The sequence below is a fragment of the Pseudophryne corroboree genome, chromosome 2 (assembly GCF_028390025.1).
Source record: "Pseudophryne corroboree isolate aPseCor3 chromosome 2, aPseCor3.hap2, whole genome shotgun sequence".
Taxonomy (NCBI): domain Eukaryota; kingdom Metazoa; phylum Chordata; class Amphibia; order Anura; family Myobatrachidae; genus Pseudophryne; species Pseudophryne corroboree.
Window position 1 is genome coordinate 765,176,982 of NC_086445.1, and position 24,321 is coordinate 765,201,302.

Below are 24,321 nucleotides of genomic sequence, written 5' to 3' on the forward strand. Positions count from 1 at the left end.
AACAAAGCTCTGCCCAACTCATTCGAAGGCATTCTAACAAACACCAAGGGCCAAATGTAATAGAGTGAGAGTTTCAAAAAGTGAGAGATTTGGTAAGGTTTTGCAGTTTTTTTTAAAGTGGCAATCATTTACACAGCAAGATCAACCAGGTTTTGCAGTGTAAATGATTGCCACTTTAAAAAAAAACTGAAAACCTTACCAAATCTCTTACTTTCTGAAACTCTCACTCTATTACATTTGGCCCCAAATGTAATCATGGCTGCAGTCATTTTTCTTCTAATAATTTCCTTTTGTAATTGTATGTTTCCAGAGGTTTTCCCCTTTTGAAAGGCAAATAATTACTTAAAAGAGGTACTAACCTTTTAAACATCATTGAATAATATAGACAATTTTATGCTAGTAATAGTAATTAAACAATGCATGGAGACAGTAATCATATATAACTGTTGAGCATCCATGGAATCTAATATGCAAACTGAAAGCTTTTATGTATCATTATGTCATGATTTACTCTTTTGATATACAAATAGATAAACAGGACATTTGATAATCATACTGATTTAATTTATCATACATGTAAGTTGTATAAATTTGTGTATGAGTTTCCTGATTTATATAGATGTAAAATGTAACAGTATACCCAAAGCTTATATCTAAAAGCAGTATATTGACAATCATTTAGGTTAACTCTAACCATAAGCTAACAAAGAACAGTCCCTCCAAGGACGTACATACTTGAAAGGAAAAATGAAGGATACAGGAGGATGTTTCCTTTGCAGTACCAGGTGATATAATACTAAATAATCATGTGATAGAATGTGAATAATATAAGTGGTTGCTTGTAGTTTAGGCACTTGTACGGTATGTAATGCTTTATGTATTAATTGTTCCCCACATCCAGGGCATTCTTAAAAGCATTGTAGGCCCTGGGCAAAGAAGTGCACTGGGGCCCCTACTCACCCATTCATGGGAATAAATAAAAATAATAATGAATTACCCCTCTTGTAGTTCCTCTCCATCTCTCCACATGCCTCCATACAATGACTGACCCACAACACTCTGATTGGTGGATAACTCAAAACATCCACTAATCAGCATGCTGACAGCGGTTCACTGTCTGTCTGCAGGCTGGGAGGCAGATAGAGAATTCTACACTCTGATTGGTGGATAGCTCCAGCCATCCACCAATCAGCATGCTGACAGCTATTCGCTGTCTGGCTGCAGGCTGAGAGGCAGGTACTATACCTGCCTCCCAAGAAGCTCCAGAAGCACCAGCACAGTCTGTCCCCTCTTGAAGGCCCCTAGAATCGTGGGGCTCTGCGCAGATGCCCAGTGAGCCCATACGTTAAGATGGACCTGCCCACATCCCTTAGACTGGAAGGTCATTTGGTCAGAGCCATCTTAACCTGCCCTTGATTTCATTGAACATTATTTACTGTATTTCTATCTTGATTGCACTCAGAGTCTAATTCATGTCTGTACACACATGCCTACACAGCTGTGTCTTTTCAGCCTATGGACTTGCTAGTTATCGCAAGTGAAGCTGCTGACCAGAAAAGAGTATAGATGCCCACTGCAGCCATCGCAAAAACCTCAGCCACTTTCTACACATACACAGCATCATCACAGTAATGAGGAACAGCGACGCTGCCACCATGTTTCTCTGCATACACGGTAGCTGCCAAAGGCAGATACACGCTCTAAGAAAACAGCCGCGGCACGCCTGCGTTTTTGCCGCCACTCCACATTACTTCCCCCAAATGGTCCCTTCCTGCCAATCACTCTGTATTTAAATTCTCACTGTGAGCGGCATCACTAAGGCACCTAGGTGCATGCGCACTGCGATCGCAGGCCCATGCGCAGTCTACTGATAATTGCTCAGTTGCGTGAATATCGGCATAGCGTGCAAACTTGAAGTAGGCCCTCGTGTACAGTGCTGCGTAATATGTTGGCGCATTATAAATAAAGGATATCAAGATCAGTACAAACATTTAATAAAAACATTTTGCATTAAAAAGAATAGAAAACAATACAATTTAGCCAGCCTCCTGTTTTAAAATGGGAAAATAAACAACTAATAAAAATATATATATAATAAAATGGTGTTTGGGGAGTTGGGGACCTGGATATACTGTAAGGATATTTCTGTATTATTATATGTAATTGTAGAGCAGGTATTTTGGCTCTCTTGGTTTTGTACAGTAATTAGAGATGATCCTGTCTTGTATACAGTCAATATAGTTAGTGTTACATTTGTCACACTTGCATCTTAATGCCACAAGGTAGGTATACAGCGGGTTTACATGCATTGGGCATCCTGGAACCGAGACAGTCTTGTATATATAATCGCTGTATGTGCAGACATTTTGACTCGGATTGGTCTTTGGTTGTCTTCCCTTCATGTTGGGGTCCTGTGAAGGAAAACAACAACATTAGATGCTGTAAGGAAAGATAATTGCAGCAGTTTATACCTCTGAGAACCGAATTGCTGGGAACACACGTTGCAATTATCTGGCCACTCCACTCGATATAGGTAGATCGCCCAGATAATTGTTGCGTGTATGTGCATGATTCATCTGAAAATATTGAACAGTTGGGCATGCCAGCTCATCCAGCATATCCATCCAATGCAATATTTCATTTGCCTGCACTGGGCAGTGTATGCCCTGCCGCAGCTGACCAATGGACATTTCCCCTGTTCTGTCAAAGGGAAGGAACGTGTAATTGTCTTCTCCCCAGAGGAAGAGCGCAGATATTGGGTGGCCTACGTGAGAAATCTGCAGGCATTTCATCTGTCAGTATATGTCCAGCGTAACTCTTCAGATTGCAAATGCATAATGTGCCAGCTATGTTAAAAGTCCCCTGGATGCATTTCAGCTGTCAGGACTGTTAGGAAGTATGTTCCGTTACAATGAAAGGGTACTTTTAGGAGGGGTGTTGGAGGAACTTCAGGAGCACTAGAAAGGCATTCAGTCCTGACTGCAGGACTGTGAGACAGTCCCCCAAAAATTGGAACAGTTTCGGAGTTGGGAATAGATACGTTTAGGAGGTAGGTATGCAATTGTTCTTGCTAATAAAATGCACATTTTGATAGTAAACAAACGAAGCACAATTCAGTTTAGAAAGTAAAATCATACACATAGAACAGATGTGATATCAGATATTAACTCATTAAATACCACTACTAAATTTATACAAAACTAGTATTTGGGAACCCTCATATGCATGTCACTTGTTATTGTGCCCGGCATTGCTTGTCTCCCCTCAGCTCCCTCACCCCCAATCTCCATGTCTCTCATCTCTGTTCCACTCATCTCCCCCGACATAACTGACAGGAGGCGCTGACAGGGTGAAACTGTCCTGTCCTAACAGCACTGGTGGGGGAGACAGGAGAGAGGCCTAAGAGGTCTATCAACTAAGCCTTGGAGAGTGATAAAGTGGAGAGAGATAAAGTACCAACCAGTCAGCTCCTAACTGCCATGTTACAGGCTGTGTTTGATAAATGACAGGAGCTGGTTGGCTGGTAGTTTATCTGTGTCCACTTTATCTCTCTCCAAGGCTTAGTACATCTGCCCCTTTGTCTGGGAGTCTGGCAGACAGTAAGAGCTGTGAGGAGAGGGCCTCTCTGCATCCAAATACACCATGTAGGAGGTTATATGTAAGCTCCTCAAAATCTATGTAGTCTATGTACTAAGCCTTGGAGAGAGAGTAAGTAGATGGAGATAAAGTAGCAGACAATCAGCTCTTAATCGCAGTGTTACAGGCTTGGGGGGATATTTAATAAACATAATTATCTAAAAAAAATCAGGAAAATTTGAAAGTTATGTTTTCTGGAGATGGAGATAAGATTGTTTAAAAAAAAAAAAAGAAGAAGAGGGATAAATACCTCTTCTCAAGTCACAGCTACAGCACAGTCCAAAATTCAAATAGCTGCCACCCCAAACACCACCAAACATCGCCGGCCGAGACTCACTGGCAGTTGGTGTGGCTCCCCTATTTGAATTTTGGACTGTGCTGCAACTGCCACTAGAGAAGAGTTATTTATCTCTTTTTTTTTTTTTTTAAACAAACTTATCTCCATCTCCAGAAAACGTAATTTTCACATTTTCCTGATTTTTTTTTTTTAGATAATTATGTTTATTAAATATCCCCCTATATATAAAAGACAGTTAGGCTGGTTGGTTGGGACTATGGGATCTATCCATGAAGCAGTGAAAAGTGTGGAGAAGTGAGCCTGTGGAGAAGTTGCCGATGGCAACAAATCAGCATTGAAGTAACATTTATAATTTGCATACTATAAAATTATACAGAGCAGCTGATTGGTTGCCACTGGCTCACTTCTCCACTCTTTTCACTGCTTCATGAATAGACCCCTATTTCTCTTACGTCCTAGTGGATGCTGGGGTCCACATTAGTACCATGGAGTATAGACGGGTCCACCAGGAGCAATTGGCACTTTAATAGTTTGAGAGTGTGGGCTGGCTCCTCCCTCTATGCCCCTCCTGCCAGACTCAGTTTAGAAAATGTGCCCGGAGGAGCCGATCACAGCTAAGGGAGCTCTTAGAGCTTCTTTAGATTTATTAATTTTCTAAGAGTAAGTTAGGCACAGGGAGGCTGCTGGCAACAGCCTCCCTGCTTCGCGGGACTTAGGAAGGGAGTAGTGTCCACCCTGAGGGGTCTGAGCCACTATCTCCGCTGACAGGACATTACCTCCTGAGGGTGATGATCGTTAGCCGCCCCAGGCGACCGCTCACTCCCGCAGCATGCCGCCATCCCCTAACTGCCAGAAGATTCCGGTGGCAAGTGAGTCACTGGCCCCCTCAGCAAGCAGGGAACTGGTGTGAAGATGGCGGCAACAGGGTGGGAGTGCAGTATTAACTGCGTTCCGGAGGCTCAGCGGTACATAGTGCAGCGCTGTGAGGGGCGCCCTGAGCCAGCGCCTATACCCTACACTGGTCTGAAAGCCTGTCAGGCCCCTCGGTTACACTGCCAGCAGAAATCCTCAGGCCAGTATAAAGAATGGAAGAGCGGGAAGCAGCGCCATGTTCAGGGGGCGGAGCTTCTCAGAGTGGACCCAGTAGCGTACAGCGCCGTTTTCCTGCCTGCAGATCCTAACAGGGACGCTGACAGGGAGAGATGTCCTTCCAAGCAACTCCAGCTATCCTGTGTGGTACCAGGGGGTTGTAGATGGGGTGAGGCTGTGTAAATTCTGTGTAGTCTATTAAGGTACACAGTAAGCGCTAGGTAGTTGTATTATATCTACCTCAGTAAGCGCTGTGTGTGGGTTGGCTCCAATCTCTGTGTCTCTCTGTGGCATACTTGGGGGAGAAACTGTTTGACATTTCCCTGTGTGTGTGGGTGTTTGTTGTCTCACATGGGATCGGTATGAAATACCTCCAATCAAAATCCTGACGTTCAAAATCCCGACACCAATTGACCGATGGTCAAAATCCCGACAAGGTCAAAATCCCGACATGGACAAAATACCGACATTTAAAATACCGACAAGGTCAAAATACCGACATGTAAAATGCCGACAGGTCAAAATACCGACATGCAGTTTTTGTTGGTTTTTTGTGTGTATGTCGACATAAGTCAACATGGACACCATATAAAGTGTACCGCGTCCCCTTGCATGGCTCGCTACGCTCGCCATGCTACGCTCGGCACACTATTATATTCCCCCTCCAGGTCCACTGGGATGGTAAAGTATGAACAAGTCGATTTCAATGAAAAAAATCATGAAAAACTCATGTCGGTATTTTGACCTGTCGGCATTTTACATGTCGGTATTTTGACCTTATCGGTATTTTAAATGTCGGTATTTTGTCCATGTCGGGATTTTGACCATCGGTCAATTGGTGTCGGGATTTTGAACGTCGGGATTTTGATTGGAGGTAAACTGACTGCATCCCTCTCACATAGTTATGTCTAGGGACTCTGTCATATGCTGCAGAGGATGTTTCCTCTCAGGAGGGATCCATTCCATGTACACAGGATTGTAATGTTTTGCCTCAGATCCCAATTAATGAGCCTGAGTGGTTGTCCTCTCTTAAGGGGATGATCTCTCAGATCTCTACCAGGGTAGCTCATACTGAGACTGAAACTCATGTGCTAAAGAACTCCATGGCAGTTTGGTCAGGTTCTGTTCCTATTCCTGCAAAATCACCTAGTATGTTCCCACAGAAACGTGCACTTGCCCAGATTATGCAAGATGACACGAATACCGACTCTGATACAGCAGACGGTGTTGGGGACGTGCTCAGGGGGGCAGCATCCCTTGCAAAAGGGGTGCAGCTCATGATTAAGACCATTAGAGATGTGTTAAATATTAATGACACGCCACCTGAGCAGGTTGAGGAGGCATTTTTCACTGAAAAGAAAAAAGCCTCGCTAACCTTCCCTGCATCAAAGGAATTGAATGCTATATTTGAAAAAGCATGGGAAAACCCTGAGAAAAAATTCCAGGTCCCTAAAAGGGTCCAGGTGGCATTTCCTTTCCCTGAGGAGGCTAGGAAAAATGGGAAAACCCACCCATAGTTGACGCATCTGTCTCCAGACTGTCCAAAAAGGTGGTTTTACCTGTTTCTGGATCTACCGCCTTAAAGGAGCTGGCTGATAGGAAAATTGATAACACGCTTAAATCAATGTATACTGCTTCAGGGTCCATATTACGTCCCACTATTGCTACTGCATGGATTGCAAAGGCAATAGTAAAGTGGTCGGCTACCTTACTTGAGGATTTGGATACGATGGATAGGGATGACGTTGCATTGTATTTACGCAACATTCATGATTCTGCAGGTTTTATGGTAGAATCCATGAAAGACCTGGGTTCCATGGCTGCGGGAATATCTTCCATGTCTGTTTCAGCTCGTCGGGGACTGTGGCTGCGCCAGTGGTCGGACGACGTGGAATCCAGAAGAAGTGTGGAGTCCCTACCCTATACAGGTCAGGTTCTCTTTGGGGAAGTTGCAGAGTCAGGTGCGCCAGATGGACAATTTTGGCTGAAAAAATGGGGATATGATTATAATAACACTCAGGCTAGTTGATTTTAAATAACAATTATGTTTTTTATTTAAACTAAAAATTACATCTGTATATACACAAACTGAGATCTTGCACAGTTGTGTCTGGATTGTTGTTAGTAGGTAGGGGAAGGGGATTGTGATATTGGGGGATGAGGACACTTCAGGTTGGTGGCGTCCCACCTCTGTAGTGTCTATGGTTTGTTTGAAATGTTCAGAGCCTATGGTCAGTGCTGGTATGTAAGTCCGTCTGGTAGAGAATGAAAAAACAAAACAAAAAGCAAAAACAAAAGATAGGGGTACCCCCGGAGGGTCAGTGCGGCAAGGGATCTTATTGGTGGCTAATCGTTAGGTAGTGAGGGCTCTGGACATACCGTCCGCCCCTGTGCTCTGACAGTTCACTGTGTCGCTTTTCTAAGCGCACAGTGACTGTCTATGCGAATGGGGAAGCGGTCACCGTCTTGGAGAGGAGAGAAGACAACTGCTTCTAGCCCTGATGGGCTGTCTGCTGTGCCTTCTCCTCTCCTACAGAGTCCCTTACCTTATCTTCGTAGCCCCGTCTTGTATCCTCTTGCCGGGAAGCTCTAGACGCGTGGATATCCACCGCTACAGCGGGTAAGTCTCCGTCTCTTCCCTCAGCAGCACCTGCTCCGAAGAAATCTCTCTCTTCATCTGCAACGCAGTCCTTTTGGCCTAACAAGCCTAGAAAGGCCAGAACTTCCAATACCTTCTTTAGGGGAGGTCAGGTTAAGTCTAAGAAACCTCCCGCTGCCGGTTCCCAGGAACAAAAGACTGCTTCGGGTACGCCAAAGTTCTTCACATGATGGTGGACTGCACGCCCCGGTGGTGGGGCCAATGGGAGCGAGACTCAGACACTTCAGTCATGTCTGGGAATCGTCCGGTCTGGATCCCTGGGTGGTAGATATTGTGTCTCAGGGATACAGGCTGGAATTTCAAAGTCTCCCTCCTCATCGCTTTTTCAAGTCAGGCTTGCCAACTCTGTTGGAGGACAGCACTGTACTACAAGACGCTGTCCAAAAGCTGGTAGAGGCACAGGTCATTGTGCCACAGCCTCATCACATGCTGAACAAAGGTTACTATTTGAACCTTTTCGTGGTCCCGAAACAGGATGGTACGGTCAGGCCCATTCTGAACCTAAAATCAATGAACCCCTTTCTAAAGGAGTTCAAGTTCAAGATGGAGTCTCTCAGGGCGGTGATATCAGGTCTGGAAGAAGGGGAATTCCTGGTATCACTGGATATCAAGGATGCGTACCTCCACATTCCGATCTGGCTGCCGCATACGGTTTATCTCCGCTTTGCATTACTGGACTGTCATTTCCAGTTCCAGGCCTCTCCACAGCACCGAGGGTGTTTACCAAGGTGATGGTGGAAATGATAATTCTCCTCAGCAAGCAGGGTGTGAACATCATTCCATATCTGAACGATCTACTGATAAAGGCATCATCCAAGGAGAGGCTGCTGCAGTCCATTGTTCTCACAACGCGACTGTTTCAGAGTCATGGTTGGATTCTGAACCTTCTAAGGTCACATTTGGAACCAACCCAGAGGTTGTCATTTCTGGGAATGATCCTGGATACGGAAGTGCAGAGGGTGTTTATTCCGCAAGAAAAGGCGTTGGTGATACAAGCTACTGTCCGGGATGTCCTGAAGCCACCCTGGTGTCGGTTCATCAATGCATTCACCTATTGGGAAAGATGGTGGCCTCTTACGAGGCTCTCCAGTACGGGAGGTTCCATGCTCGGGCCTTCCAACTGGATCTCCTGGACAAGTGGTCGGGATCTCACCTCCACATGCACCAGAGAATTTGTCTGTCGCCAAAGGCCAGGATTTCACTCCTCTGGTGGCTCCAATTGCCTCACCTTCTGGAGGGACGCAGGTTCGGGATTCAGGACTGGGTCCTTCTATCCACGGATGCAAGCCTTCGGGGCTGGGGAGCAGTCACTCAAGGAGTAACCTTCCAAGGACGGTGGTCAAGCCTGGAAGCCGGCCTGCCCATCAACATCCTGGAACTAAGAGCCATCTACAACGGTCTTCTTCAGATGGCCCCTCTTCTGAGAAATCGGGCCATTCAAGTGCAGTCGGACAACGTAACAACAGTGGCTTACATAAACCAACAAGGTAGAACGAAGAGCAGAGTGGCAATGTCAGAGGTGACAAGAATAATCCTCTGGACAGAAAAACACGTATTAGCGCTGTCAGCCATCTTCATTCCGGGAGTAGACAACTGGGAAGTAGACTTCCTCAGCAGACACGATCTACATCCAGGAGAGTGGGGACTCCATCCGGAGGTGTTCAAGGAAATAACAGATCTTTGGCGTTTACCCCAAATAGACATGATGGCCTCTCGTCTCAACAAGAAGCTTCTGCGTTATTGTTCCAGGTCGAGGGACCCACAGGCAGTGGCAGTGAACGCCCTGGTGTCTCCGTGGGTGTTCCAGTCAGTGTACGTGTTTCCACCACTCCCACTCATCCCAAGAATACTAAAGCTCATAAGGAGAACAAGGGTTCAAGCGATCCTCATTGCCCCAGACTGGCCAAGAAAAGCTTGGTACGCGGATCTTCTGACTCTACTGCAAGAAGAGCCAAAGCCTCTTCCTCTTTGGGAGGACCTGCTGCAGCAGGGACCATTCACCTATCAAGACTTACTGCGGCTACGTTTGACAGCATGGAAGTTGAGTGCCTGATTCTTGCTCGGAAGGGCATTGTGAATAAGGTCATTCCTACCCTCATACAGGCTAGGAAAGGGGTAACGTCTAAACATTACCATCGTATTTGGAAGAAATATGTCTCTTGGTGTGAGTCTAAGAAGTTTCCTACGGTGGAGTTTCAACTGGGACGTTTCCTCCTCTTCCTGTAAGCAGGAGTGTATATGGGTCTGAAGTTGGGATCTGTGAAGGTCCAGAGTTCAGCTCTATCCATTTTCTTTCAGAAACAATTGGCTGCCCTCCCTGAGGTTCAGACCTTTTTGAAGGGAGTTCTGCATATCCAACCTCCCTTTGTACCGCCTATGGCATCTTGGGACCTTAACGTGGTGTTGCAGTTTCTCCAGTCGGATTGGTTTGAACCTCTACAGGAGGTAGAGGTCAAATTTCTTACATGGAAGGCGGTCACTTTGTTGGCGTTAGCTTCTGCTAGACATATGTCTAAGCTGGGGGCTTTGTCCTGTAAAAGCCCTTACTTGATCTTCCACGAAGATCGAGTTGAGCTCCGGACTCGTCAGCAGTTTCTTACGAAGGTTGTGTCAGCATTTCCTATCAACCAACCTATTGTGGTGCCAGTGGCTACTGACTCCTCAATTACATCAAAGGCCTTAGATGTTGTAAGGGCTCTGAAGATATATGTGAAGAGAACTTCTCGTCACAGAAAGTCGGACTCTCTGTTTGTCCTATATAATCTCAAGAAAATTGGGTGTCCTGCTTCTAAGCAGACAATCTATCGCTGGATCAGATTCACTGTCCAGCACGCTTATTCTACGGCAGGACTGCTGTGTCCAAAATCTGTTAAGGCCCACTCTACTCGTAAGGTGGGGTCTTCCCGGGTGGCTGCCCGGGGTGTCTCGGCATTGCAACTTTGCCGAGCTGCAACTTGGTCTGGGTCGAACACGTTTGCTAAGTTTTACAAGTTCGATACTTTGGCCTCTGATGATCTGAAGTTCAGTTAATCAGTTCTGCAGGAGCCTCCGCGCTCTCCCTACCGTTCTGGGAGCTTTGGTACATCCCCATGGTACTAATGTGTACCCCAGCATCTTCTAGGACGTAAGAGAAAATAGGATTTTGGTTACCTACCAGTAAATCCTTTTCTCGTAGTCCGTAGAGGATGCTGGGCGCCCACCCAGCGCTTCATTTTCCTGCAAATGTTATTTGGTTCAGTACAACTTCGTTTTAGTTGAGTACTGCATTGTTACTTGGTAAGTAATGTTTCAGCTGTTGCTGAGTAGTTCAAGCTAGTTGGCTTGACGTGTCTTGTATGTGTGAGCTGGTATGAATCTCACCACTATCTGTGTATGATCCTTCTCTCGAAGTATGTCGTCTCCTCGGACACAGTTTCTAGACTGCGTTTGGTAGGAGGGGCATAGAGGGAGGAGCCAGCCCACACTCTCAAACTCTTAAAGTGCCAATGGCTCCTGGTGGACCCGTCTATACCCCATGGTACTAATGTGGACCCCAGCATCCTCTACGGACTACGAGAAAATGATTTACCGGTAGGTAACTAAAATCCTATTATCTCCGTTCACTTTATTTCTCTACATGGCTTACTAAATAGACCCCATAGCCTGTAACATGGCAGTTAGGAGTTGATTGGCTGATACTTTATCTCTGTCCACTTTATCCCTAAATCTTGTATATGTACTAAATGTCTGACATATATGATATGACACAACCAAACCAGGTTAGCCACAAGTAGAAAGTATTGTATTGTAATACTAGTTATCTTCAGGTGAAAGTGAAGCAGCTGATTCTTGAGGTTGGGTATAAAATGGCAGCAGTCGAGATGCCAGTGGTTACATGACCAACTGCGGCACCCTGACAGTAAAAATCCTAACATCGGATGAGGGTAAGTGTTTTACCACTCTCCCCTCCTCTCCCCTAACTCTCAGGGGCTGTTGGGTAGGGTTAAACCTTCGGGGGTGTCTGCTACAGCTAATGCTCTGAGTGTGTCAGCTATGGCTAAACCCCCCAGTGCCTAACCCTAACCCCCCCCCCCTCCCCTTGCTGACTTTGGGATGTCAGCTGTCGGTGTCCTGGCGCCAGTCTCCTGAGGGGTGTCGGGATCCAGCGTCGGTCACTTGACCGCTGGGATGCCAATACATGACATATGGCCAAAGGTATGCAGCAACCAAACATCTCATTCCAATCCATTGGCGTTAATATGAAGACAGTCTCTCCCTTTGCTACTAGATTTTATGTCGTTGTGTGATAATGCCTAGCTTGCAATCTGTTTTCCAATTCATCCCAAAGGTGTTTGATAGGGATGTGATAGACAGCTAAAAGGCAAAATGTACATTTTCATCTAAAAGTAAAGTGCGTTGTGCAGTATTAACCTGACATAACACTGCAGCTAAATTAATGTTTAACCTCTTCAGTTTTAGGTACCTGCAATACAGTATATATACAGTAGGTACATTTGCTCATCACTGATTTAGCCCAATGAATGAATTCATTAATCCACACAGTGCATTTCTGCAAAGTTAGGCTGGGTACAGATCAGATGGTGGGTCATCTGATCCTGCGGATTGGAGTGACATATCATACACATTGTCTGATGTGTACCTGTGATTGTGCACTCCTGCCCACTGACATTGTGCTGCTCTGCACATCAGATGTGACGGGTTGGTGCTAAAATGCCGGCGGTCAGGATGCTGGCAGTGAGAATACCGACTGCGGCATCCCGATGAGTAGAATTTCGACAGGGGTCGGGTAAGTATAATAATCCTCCCCCCTAACCCTCCTTACCACAGCCTAAACCTAACCCTCTCACCCTCACTCTAACCCTCTCTACCCTAACCCCCTCTACTCTTCGTGGGTGCCTAACTCTAACCCCGCATCCTAAATCTAACCTCCACTTCCCGCAGCCTAATCCTAACCCTCCCCCCGCAGCCTAAACATAACCCCCCCACCACACACACACACAACTTAACTCTACTGCAGTCCAGCAGTCACTCATTTAGGATACCGACTGTCAGGACACCGGCGCCGGGATTGTGATCCCATTCAGGATGCCCATTAGGGATTCCGACCAGTGTCGGGATTCCGGCGTCAGGATTTTTGACTGCCAGGATCCCGACCATTGGGATCATGACCGGATCCCAATGTGATGACCTGGAGGCTGACAGCATGCTCCTGAATGCAGCTACTATATGCACTAGATATGTGCTATATCGTTCTATACAGTATGTATGGGTGACCAATGTATCGTTACATTAATCATCTTGTCGCCCACCATCCAGGTCATCCTGACGTGTACCCAGCCTAAGTCTTCCACTCTGCTCTCTTAAGAAGGGCCATGGGGAGGATGGGCTTCATAGGTGGCGATGCACATCGGACATTCACGCGGCAGTCACTCACTGCAGTACATCCATGTCTCCTCTGCCTACCATTACTTGATCCCAGCTGTGATTGGAGGGATAGGAGTAAGTGCCAATAGGGATGGAGTATAATAGATGATGTAGATGAGAGTTGTATACAGAAGCTAATGCGGCACATGATAAGATGGGTCTGCAGCAGGAGGCGTTTCATGAAAGTAGGCACCTCCTGCTTGCAGGAAATCTCTGTCTTCTGATGAAGATCCTGGCCTTGTCACTTCCCCAAAACGGAGGCCACAGGTGACACATATCAAGTGAACATATATACAGTAGTTGACTGGGGTCCCTCGCTCCACAAATCCCTATTCCCTGCACTATGTCTGGGTGCTCACATCCCCCCACCGCTTCAATGTTCACTGCAATATGATTGTATGGGTCTCTTACAGATAATGACATCATTGGTCTGGTACTCACTCGCCTTCATCTCCCTATTTACTGCAATATGTGTGGGTACTCACGTGCCCCCCCCCTCCCTTATTTACTACAATATATCTTGACACTCACATCCCCCTCCCTTCTCTAGTCACTGCAGTGTGTCAGGGCTCTCACATACCCCTCTTTTTACTATTCACTTCATAAAAGCATATTCAGAGGAACACTGTAAATGTAAATTAAGAAGGGAGATGGCTCTACAGTGATATATATATAGTAGGATAGACTTTGAAGTTATGTTATTATTGTATTCACCATGCACGGGATCGGGAACGGCGGGAACCCCGGATTTTTGGCAAATATTGCCTGGAATTCAATCCCGGGATTGGGGCTTCCAATCCTGGGGATTTTGGGATTAGGAGGCTCCTTTGTTTTTTCAATGCTGGGCAGCATTGAGCGTCCTCAGGAGGCTGAGACACTGCTCGGCTCCCCCTGCTCACCTCTCCCTGCCCTCGGCTGTGCGCACTGCACAACATGACATGAAGTCAGAGGTCACGCTGCGCAGTCTGCCACCTGCTGCCTGCCGCTAGGACACCAGCACCTGCACTGGCCCGCACCTCATCTCTTTGCAGCAGTGGAAAGGGGCCGGGAAGGGGGTTTGCTTGGGGGCAGACATTGAAAAAGAACCAATCCCAGGTATCCCGGGAAAACCCTCACATATGGACACAATTCTGATTTTTGCTTGGAAAGTCCTTACCATCCAGTTCGTCTGTATACAACCTCATTCTGTTCCTTGTAACTGACTAATCAAGACAGAATAATGGAACTTAAGGATATAATTAATAGTAGGACTGTTGTACTATTAGTGCAGTGTATGGAAACACTCAGGGGACCCATAAGGTTTCATTTACTGTATGTGTTTTAGTATGCCACTGTACACAAGTAATAAAAAATAATAAACACATATGCACAGTGGTAAGCATTGCTATCTCTTAGCAGGTGAGCCTTCAGTTAAGACGCTATCTGCATGAAGTTTTTTTGTAGTCAAATTGTTTCCACTAAGTATTCTGGTTTCCTTCTACAGTGCAAAGACACACTTGTAGGTTAATTGGCCTGTGACTATTTGACATTGTGTGTGTAGTACTATATATATATATATATATATATATAAAAATTATAATAATAATAATAATAATCATAATAATCATAATCATAGTCATGATGATAATAGTAGTGAGATATTAAATAAACTATACCGCTGTCTTGCAGTATCCAGAGCATATGGTGGTGTTGACGGCAATACAATAAGCACACTCCTCTCTCTCCACGTACATGGTATATTCAGTCAGCATACACATTGAGAAAACATGCCCAAAGGCAATGCAAAAGAGAAAAGATGCCATGAAAATGGCTGCCATCCTATAATAAAACAAAAGTCTAGGTGAAATAAATAACTTCAAGAACAGAGGAGAAAATGATAATATATAGCTGCACTAGCTGCACTGGCTGACCAGCAATATGTGATTATACATCATTACAGAGTGGTACAGGATATCACAGGATGTCATATACTGTACTAGAATAAGGCTTAGATATATTATCCACGGACTGTTAATCACATACTTACTTACTGGCCACTGTTGGGGAGGGAAAAGCAAATTGCATCAATACGGCCTTTGAGAAACGTATCATCATCATCCCCAAACCTGACATTTAACTCGGCAATAAGCGGGATGCGGGAGGATGACCTGTTATCCTGTGTGTCCTGGAGACTCCACAAAATTTGGGAGCCTTGTGGATGTTCTTGGAGAATAAACAAGCATGGTCTATGGTCCTTGCCTCTTGACTAGGGTCACACTCCTTTGTAGGATAGATGGGAAAAGATTTTTTATACCTGTCTGATCAGTGCCGTAACTAGACATTTTAGTGCTGTGTGCAAGAAACAGCATCGGCGCCCCCCCCATATTTAAAATAGTGCCAGTGTGCAACAAAAATATAGGGGCGTGGCTTCATGGGGAAGGGGCATGGCCACAAAATAATACCAATTCATATTATGCTGCACAGTAGTCTTCGTTATTTAAAGTACGCCACACAGTAGCGTCACTTAAACACGTTATACCAGGTAGAGCCCTTGTCACGCATTAAACCAGGTATAGCCCCATTTTACACATTACTCCAGGTAGAGCCCCTATCACACATTATGCCAGGTAGAGTCCCCTTTTACACATTACGGCAGGCAGTGTTCCCCTTTTTACACATTACGGCAGGCAGAGTCCCCCTTTTTACACATTACGGCAGGTAAAGTCCCTCTTTTTACACATTAAGGCATGCAGAGTCCCCCTTTTTACACATTACAACAGGCTGAGTCTCCCTTTTTAGTTTTTACACATTACAGCTGGCAGAGTCCCCCTTGCTACACATTACGGCAGGCAGAGTCCCCTTTTGACACATAACAGCAGACACCACTGGCACACCAGTAGTTACAGCACTGATTCTGCATACAAATGGCTGCTATAAATATAATAGAGCATTTCACAACCATATTACAATAATATAATTTACTAGATCCAGAAACACATACCCTTTTACTTTCCTTGCGGATTACTGTTTATTTTGCACATGAGAAAATTACTAGGTTATACCCGATAAAAAGTAAAAAAAAAAAGGAAGTGGGTGGAGGCTGGGTTGGCACAGGGCAGGCAGTTTGACATTGCTCTCCTCCAGGTGAATGCACTGCTCTCCAGGATGTTTTGCCCAGGTGTCCTCTGCCACTGTTTCCCTTCCCCCATCCCTGGTACCTGTCTGCAAAGATCCGGGAGTAGATCCGCGCCAACAGCTCCAAGTTCATCGCGGCTTGAAGCTACACTGGCAGATGGCAATGCACTCTGTGTGTGTGCAGTCCAGCCCTTATCTCACGGCTGAAAATTCTGGGGAAGGGAGGAGGTTCGGCTAATACTGCCCGCAGCTGAGCTCCAGGGATGGGGAGGGAGGGTAGTACTAGCTGCGGCTGAGCTCCAGGAGAGGGGATGGTTCAGGTAGTACTACCCGCAGCTGAGCTCCAGGAGAGGGGAGGGTTCGGGTAGTACTACCCGCGGCTGAGCTCCAGGAGAGGGGAGGGTTCGGGTAGTACTACCCGCAGCTGTAAACTCCTGTGTGTGTGTGTGCCGTCTCTTCACACTTCAGAGCAACAGGAGGGGGCGGAGCACATGGGGTATAGACTCTGCCTGTTACAATGGCCATCGCTGCAGCTCTCAATAAATACAAAAAGTGGCTAATTGGTGTGGATGCGGACGGTGCGCCCACAGAACAAATGCACTGTGTGCAATGCACCGTCTGCCCACACCTAGTTACGGCCCTGTGTCTGATTGCACTTTGTACTCAAAAGAAAGTCAGACAAATGTTTATGTTATTGCAGTGTCTTAGTGATCATTATAAAACATGGTGAAATAAACTATATGTTGGAATTGCCCTCAACTCAGATGGCTACACTGTAACAGAGAGAAATACTGTCCTGAAGCAGTGAGGGCTGTGACCATGCAGATACAGTTTGGGCTTTCAGTTCCATTTAGTGAATGAAAAAAATAGTTAAAAAGTATAAATATATCTTTTACAAATATTGAATAAAAAATAACCATTAAAATATATTTTCTTATAAGAATAAAATATACTTTGATTTTCTTTGCTATCGCCACCTTGAGATGGCCATAATCCTGAGGTAGCCCTAACAGAAGAAGGATTACAGCAGTACCTTGGCAGTCCTGGTTACCTAGGCTTTCCCTAGTGAATCTTACCACCAATAATAACACTGCTACCAGTAATGATGACCCTTGATGTATAGAGAGAAGCCCTATCTACAGAAACAAAAACACCACCTGAAATTGGACCCCAAGTGGGCTTCCTAAATAAGGTTCTGTAACTCACATGTAGAATAACCTCTTGTGGCAGTCACCATGGGTTACGGCGATTCCTCAAAGTCACATGTCATGACTGTATGCATTGTGTGTGCCCTGGATAAACTGCGCTCTAGGTCCTATAAATAATCCGGTTGTGACCATGATGTGAATTATTATAGTTCTCCCAAAATATATATTTCATGAATGTCTGTTTGGTGTGAATTGCTAGTTTCAAAACTGTATCTAGTACATTGTGCTGAAGTGGCAAAGTGTTAACAAATACCCTTTCCAGATAGAAATCCCGGTAATTACCCGGCTTTTTAGTGCTGGGTGATAATGCCGGTCTCTGCCTGACCCCCCTTTTCACACAGAGAAGCAAATTACTGGGTCAAGAATTTCTTCCTGGTAATTTGTGGATCAAAACGGGTATTTCATCTGTGTGAAAGGGTCAGCCCGGGTTGATATTCCCGGGGTCTCCAACCCTGGTAAATTCCTGAGTCGAAGTACCGGGAATTTCAACTCGGGTTGACCACAGACAGAGGACTCGTGTTTGTTTTTCGGCAAATTACCGGGTAGAACTGCTTCACCCGGTAATTCCATTTTCTGTGTGAGAGAGGCAGGGTTGGACTGGCCCACAGGGGTGCAGGGGAAACCACCGGTGGGCCCTATTGCCTGGGGGCCCACCCCCACCTCTAGGGATCAGGTTTCAGACTGTGCTGTTACTAATCTAGTACATTATCTTGCACGCACTACAGTATTTACTGTATATATTTATCTAGGGGACCAACACTTGCAAAATGGTTAGACAAACCAATGTGGTGGCTGGGCACACCCTCTCTAGAGACTGGCCACACCCCTAAACATGGCCCCCTAACCACTGCATTCCCCCGGTGGGCCCTACATGCCCCAGTCCAACACTGGAAAGGGGTATAAGAATGTTTTGAAGGCTCATCTCCCTTGGAACTTATGTTTGCTTTTCACAGTAGGGGGTTCTTGTTCAAACCCTTGGACACAGGCTTGAAGAGTATTAGCTTCTCAGTCCCCTTTGTTCAACTTTCCTGACAAAAAAATATGTTTCCTAAGCAAGGGAGATATATGACGTTTAGTGTCCCTGGAGACAACCTAATTTACATCTGCACAGGTCTTGTGAAAGCAAGTAATTTTGAACTAGGAAAGGGTGGCGGCTGCTGGGGAAAGAGTGGTTGTGGGAATCTAAAAGCCCATACACACTTTCCGATTAAATGAGCGACATCGCTCATTTTCCCCCTTCCTGAGCAATGTCGCTTATTTTCTCGGCCAGTGTGTATGCCGCCAGCGATGATCGATGTGCGGCCCCGCGGGTCGGCAACGATCGTCGCTGTCGGCAGTGCATGCATGCTCGATCTGGACTGTCGTCCAGGAGCTGCATGCACGGACGGCGGCTGCGTGACGTCACTGAGCGATATAAGCGGTCATACCTGTTTTCCTTTCTAATTTAACCCCGGAGATATTATCTCAATAATTCCCAAAAGTGTATCAGCTTTACCTCTGTGCTCTATGAATTCATGTGCCTGGAGAGACCCATGCTGCATACTGTATGTGTAATTACAGTTTTTTTTCCGTGTGCTGTCTCTGGCGATCGCAAGAGAGCTATTCCAGTACTCTTCATGGTGGCAGCTTGACTAAAGCTTGACACACTAATCAATATGGGTGGCAACGGGGCCAGGCGGTGCAGCCGGCTTTGGCAAGTACATACACACTTGCCGATAGCGAGGAACGACGGCGCGGGGGGCGAGCAGGTGCCATGCTGCATTCATAACTGGTGATATTGTCCAACGGCTATGCATGCATGTCCGACGGGCAATGTCGATAACGCAGGCATCGTCAGCGACATAGTGCATACACACTAGAAATTGTTGTGAACAATGGGTAAATCTTCCACTATATCATCTAGTGTGTACCCAAGTTTAAACCCACGTCATGACCACCCATCTGCGTCAGGTTGGTGTATCTGAGCGCAGGCTGGGGCGCTGTGCTGTGACACCTTATAACAGATTACTTTTACAGTGATTAACATAACTGCTACTGGTCAGTAAACACTGACTTTGGCCTTACTGTATGTTCCTTTTCACTTAATTTGATAAAGAAATCTGACAAGCAGCAACCATGCCAGTGGTCCTTCCTTCATAATCTCCTTCCAACATACTGTACACATATGAAGCATATTAGCCTTTATATCAGACTGGTCACTGGATAATCTTCTGGTGGACCCCAGCCTCAGACCCATCAAGTCCCATGTATTATCATGAATCTTCAAGATTTCATTAACATATCTCACAATTTTCTCTGCCAATTTCCTGGATTCCATCAAACCAGGAGGCAGTGGGTCAACTTCCTCTGCTCCTTCAGCAGCCAGTAATGATATAAGAGAGTAGAATGCATAGCAAAGGCAGCGCCGCACTTCCTCCCCATGACGAGCCACTAGAATACTATATGGGGTTGCCTCTCTGCCTCCCGTGAATAGACGCTGTGCGCATACAGCGTCTATTCATCGCTGCAGAGCAGCAGCTTAATGTATGACAGGAGCCTCTAAACTCCCTCCCCCCCAACCGTAGGACACTGCTGCCCATGGGTATGACAGCCCCCCAGAAAACAGGACAGTCCCGTGAAAATCAGGACAAGTGGGAGGTATGCCCATTGGGTGCAATTCGATTGAGCATGGTTTGCCGCTGGACATCACCGTCATGGCCAGTTGTGTGGTTACATTTAATACAGTAGGCAGTCCACTTATTTTCCATTTCTATGCTATGCGAGGAAAGAGGAGCATAGATATTGGTTGCAGTATTCCTTCACCCAAGTTTCCAGGGCACGCTGCACACATTGTAATAAATAGAATTGTTCCTATTGAGTATATAGGAACATGGGATGTAATTCAGACCTGATCGCTACGGTGCGTTTTTTGCATCCCTGCGATCAGGTAGTCGCCGCCTACAGGGGGGGGTAATCGCTGTGCAGGGGTGCGATCGAATGTGCAGGAGAGCTGCACAAACAGAAGTTTGTGCAGTCTCTGCGCAGCCCAGGACTTACTCTTCCAGTGCGATTATCGGGGCCGGAGCTGACATCAGGAACCCTCCCTTCAAACACCTGGTCCCACCTGCGTTTCTCTGGACACTCCTTAAAAATTGTCAGTTGCCACCCACAAATGGCCTCTTCCTGCCAGTCAGCTTGCGATCACTTTTCTCGCACCATCCCGTCGCTGCCCGCCGATCCCTGTTGCTGCGGATCGTCGCGCCTGCACATTGCGGTGCATGCACATGCACAGTTCAGACCTGATCGCAGGCTGTACGAAAATGTAGCCTAGCGATCAGGTCTGAATTAGGCCCCATGATACTGTGGACATTGCTGAGTACAAGTAACTATATCCATAGGCCGGCTACGCTAGCACTGAGTACATCTGTGGTCCCAGGACAGGAAAGAAAAAGCAGTATTGTAAGTCACGAATGCCAGCTTAAACTGGAGTCACAAATTGGGAAATGTATTGATATTAGTTCACTTTGGTTTGCTTATTATCTTCCATTTATGATGCAGACTATAATTCTGCTGAAGCACTCCTCTTGAAATCTTAGAGGGCTAAAGTGACAGGCGTTAATTACACAATACTTTTCTCTTGCAGCCCACAGTGTAAATCTATGGTATTAACAATGTAATCCCTGCTATGTAACGCACAGTTTTCTAATACAAAGGAGAGGGTGTCATATGTACAGTGTGTCATCGCTCCTAACACGAGTCCCATGTGAGTCAATGAGCTTAGGTTGTTAAATCACTAACAATACTCCTCACATGAATGAGTTAGAATGATTGACAGCACAATATGAACAGTGCAGCAGTGCATTCTGGGGCTGATTCAGAGGTGAGCACAACTAGAACAGCTGCTTCGTCTTTGCAGCAGCTGTGCGAGATACCCCCATTTCTCTGACGTCCTAAGTGGATGCTGGGGACTCCGTCAGGACCATGGGGATTAGCGGCTCCGCAGGAGACAGGGCACAAAAGTAAAAGCTTTAGGATCAGGTGGTGTGCACTGGCTCCTCCCCCTATGACCCTCCTCCAAGCCTCAGTTAGATTTTTGTGCCCGGCCGAGAAGGGTGCAATCTAGGTGGCTCTCCTAAAGAGCTGCTTAGAGTAAAAGTTTTGTTAGGTTTTTTATTTTCAGTGAGTCCAGCTGGCAACAGGCTCACTGCTACGAGGGACTTAGGGGAGAAGAAGTGAACTCACCTGCGTGCAGGATGGATTGGCTTCTTAGGCTACTGGACACCATTAGCTCCAGAGGGATCGAACACAGGCCCAGCCATGGAGTCCGGTCCCAGAGCCGCGTCGCCGACCCCCTTGCAGATGCCGAAGAGTGAAGAGGTCCAGAAACCGGCGGCAGAAGACTTTTCAGTCTTCATGAGGCAGCGCACAGCACTGCAGCTGTGCGCCATTGTTGTCAGCACACTTCACACCAGCGGTCACTGAGGGTGCAGGGCGCTGGGGGGGGCGCCCTGGGCAGCAATGAAATACCTATACTGGCTAAAAGATACATCACATATAGCCCCTGGGGCTATATGGATGTATTTAACCCCTGCCAGGTCTCAGAAAAACGGGAGAAGAAGCCCGCCGAAAAGGGGGCGGAGCCTATTCTCCTCAGCACACAGCGCCATTTTCCCTCACAGAAATGCTGGTGGGAAGGCTCCCAGGCTCTCCCCTGCACTGCACTACAGAAACAGGGTTAAAACAGAGAGGGGGGGCACTTATTTGGCGATATGATTATATATATTAAGATGCTATAAGGGAAAAACACTTATATAAAGGTTGTCCCTGTATAATTATAGCGTTTTGGTGTGTGCTGGCAAACTCTCCCTCTATCTCCCCAAAGGGCTAGTGGGGTCCTGTCCTCTATCAGAGCATTCCCTGTGTGTGTGCTGTGTGTCGGTACGTGTGTGTCGACATGTATGAGGACGATGTTGGTGAGGAGGCGGAGCAATTGCCTGTAATGGTGATGTCACTCTCTAGGGAGTCGACACCGGAATCGATGGCTTATTTAGGGAATTACGTGATAATGTCAACACGCTGCAAGGTCGGTTGACGACATGAGACGGCCGGCAAACCAATTAGTACCTGTCCAGGCGTCTCAAACACCGTCAGGGGCTTTAAAACGCCCATTTACCTCAGTCGGTCGACACAGACACAGACACGGACACTGACTCCAGTGTCGACGGTGAAGAAACAAACGTATTTTCCATTTGGGCCACACGTTACATGTTAAGGGCAATGAAGGAGGTGTTACATATTTCTGATACTACAAGTACCACAAAAGAGGGTATTATGTGGGGTGTGAAAAAACTACCTGTAGTTTTTCCTGAATCAGATAAATTAAATGAAGTGTGTGATGATGCGTGGGTTTTCCCCGATAGAAAATTATTGGCGTTATACCCTTTCCCGCCAGAAGTTAGGGCGCGTTGGGAAACACCCCTTAGGGTGGATAAGGCGCTCACACGCTTATCAAAACAAGTGGCGTTACCGTCTCCAGATACGGCCGCCCTCAAGGAGCCAGCTGATAGGAGGCTGGAAAATATCCTAAAAAGTATATACACACATACTGGTGTTATACTGCGACCAGCGATCGCCTCAGCCTGGATGTGCAGCGCTGGGGTGGCTTGGTCGGATTCCCTGACTGAAAATATTGATACCCTTGACAGGGACAGTATTTTATTGACTATAGAGCATTTAAAGGATGCATTTCTATATATACGAGATGCACAGAGGGATATTTGCACTCTGGCATCAAGAGTAAGTGCGATGTCCATATCTGCCAGAAGATGTTTATGGACACGACAGTGGTCAGGTGATGCAGATTCCAAACGGCACATGAAAGTATTGCCGTATAAAGGGGAGGAGTTATTTGGGGTCGGTCCATCGGACCTGGTGGCCACGGCAACAGCTGGAAAATCCACCCTTTTTACCCCAAGTCACATCTCAGCAGAAAAAGACACCGTCTTTTCAGCCTCAGTCCTTTCGTCCCCATAAGGGCAAGCAGGCAAAAGGCCAGTCATATCTGCCCAGGGATAGAGGAAAGGGAAGAAGACTGCAGCAGGCAGCCCATTCCCAGGAACAGAAGCCCTCCACCGCTTTTGCCAAGTCCTCAGCATGACGCTGGGGCCGTACAAGCGGACTCAGCTGTGGTGGGGGGTCGTCTCAAGAGTTTCAGCGCGCAGTGGGCTCACTCGCAAGTGGACCCCTGGATCCTACAAGTAGTATCCCAGGGGTACAGATTGGAAGTTCGAGACGTCTCCCCCTCGCAGGTTCCTGAAGTCTGCTTTACCAACGTCTCCCTCCGACAGGGAGGCAGTATTGGAAACAATTCACAAGCTGTATTCCCAGCAGGTGATAATCAAAGTACCCCTCCTACAACAAGGAAAGGGGTATTATTCCACACTATATTGTGGTACTGAAGCCAGACGGCTCGGTGAGACCTATTCTAAATCTGAAATATTTGAACACTTACATGCAAAGGTTCAAATCAAGATGGAGTCACTCAGAGCAGTGATAGCGAACCAGGAAGAAGGGGACTATATGGTGTCCCTGGACATCAAGGATGCTTACCTCCATGTCCCAATTTGCCCTTCTCACCAAGGGTACCTCAGGTTCGTGGTACAAAACTGTCACTATCAGTTTCAGACGCTGCCGTTTGGATTGTCCACGGCACCCCGGGTCTTTACCAAGGTAATGGCCGAAATGATGATTCTTCTTCAAAGAAAAGGCGTCTTAATTATCCCTTACTTGGACGATCTCCTGATAAGGGCAAGGTCCAGAGAACAGTTGGAGGTCGGAGTAGCACTATCTCAAGTAGTTCTACGACAGCACGGGTGGATTCTAAATATTCCAAAATCGCAGCTGTCTCCGACGAC

At 46.5% G+C, this 24,321-nt stretch overlaps 1 protein-coding gene across 2 annotated transcripts in view; it reads right to left on the bottom strand.

Moving 5' to 3' along the window:
* Positions 1-218: 218 nt before the first annotated feature.
* TSHB (thyroid stimulating hormone subunit beta) overlaps positions 219-24,321 on the bottom strand; it is a 56,704-nt gene continuing 32,601 nt past the window's right edge. For both annotated transcript variants that reach the window (XM_063955470.1, XM_063955469.1), the window contains exons 2-3: positions 14,762-14,924; positions 219-2,411 (exon numbers count right to left, since the gene is read on the bottom strand). In XM_063955470.1, the coding sequence (XP_063811540.1) occupies positions 2,154-2,411; positions 14,762-14,923 (420 nt within the window). In that variant the 5' untranslated portion in view covers position 14,924 and the 3' untranslated portion in view covers positions 219-2,153. The remainder of the gene's footprint in view (positions 2,412-14,761; positions 14,925-24,321) is intronic.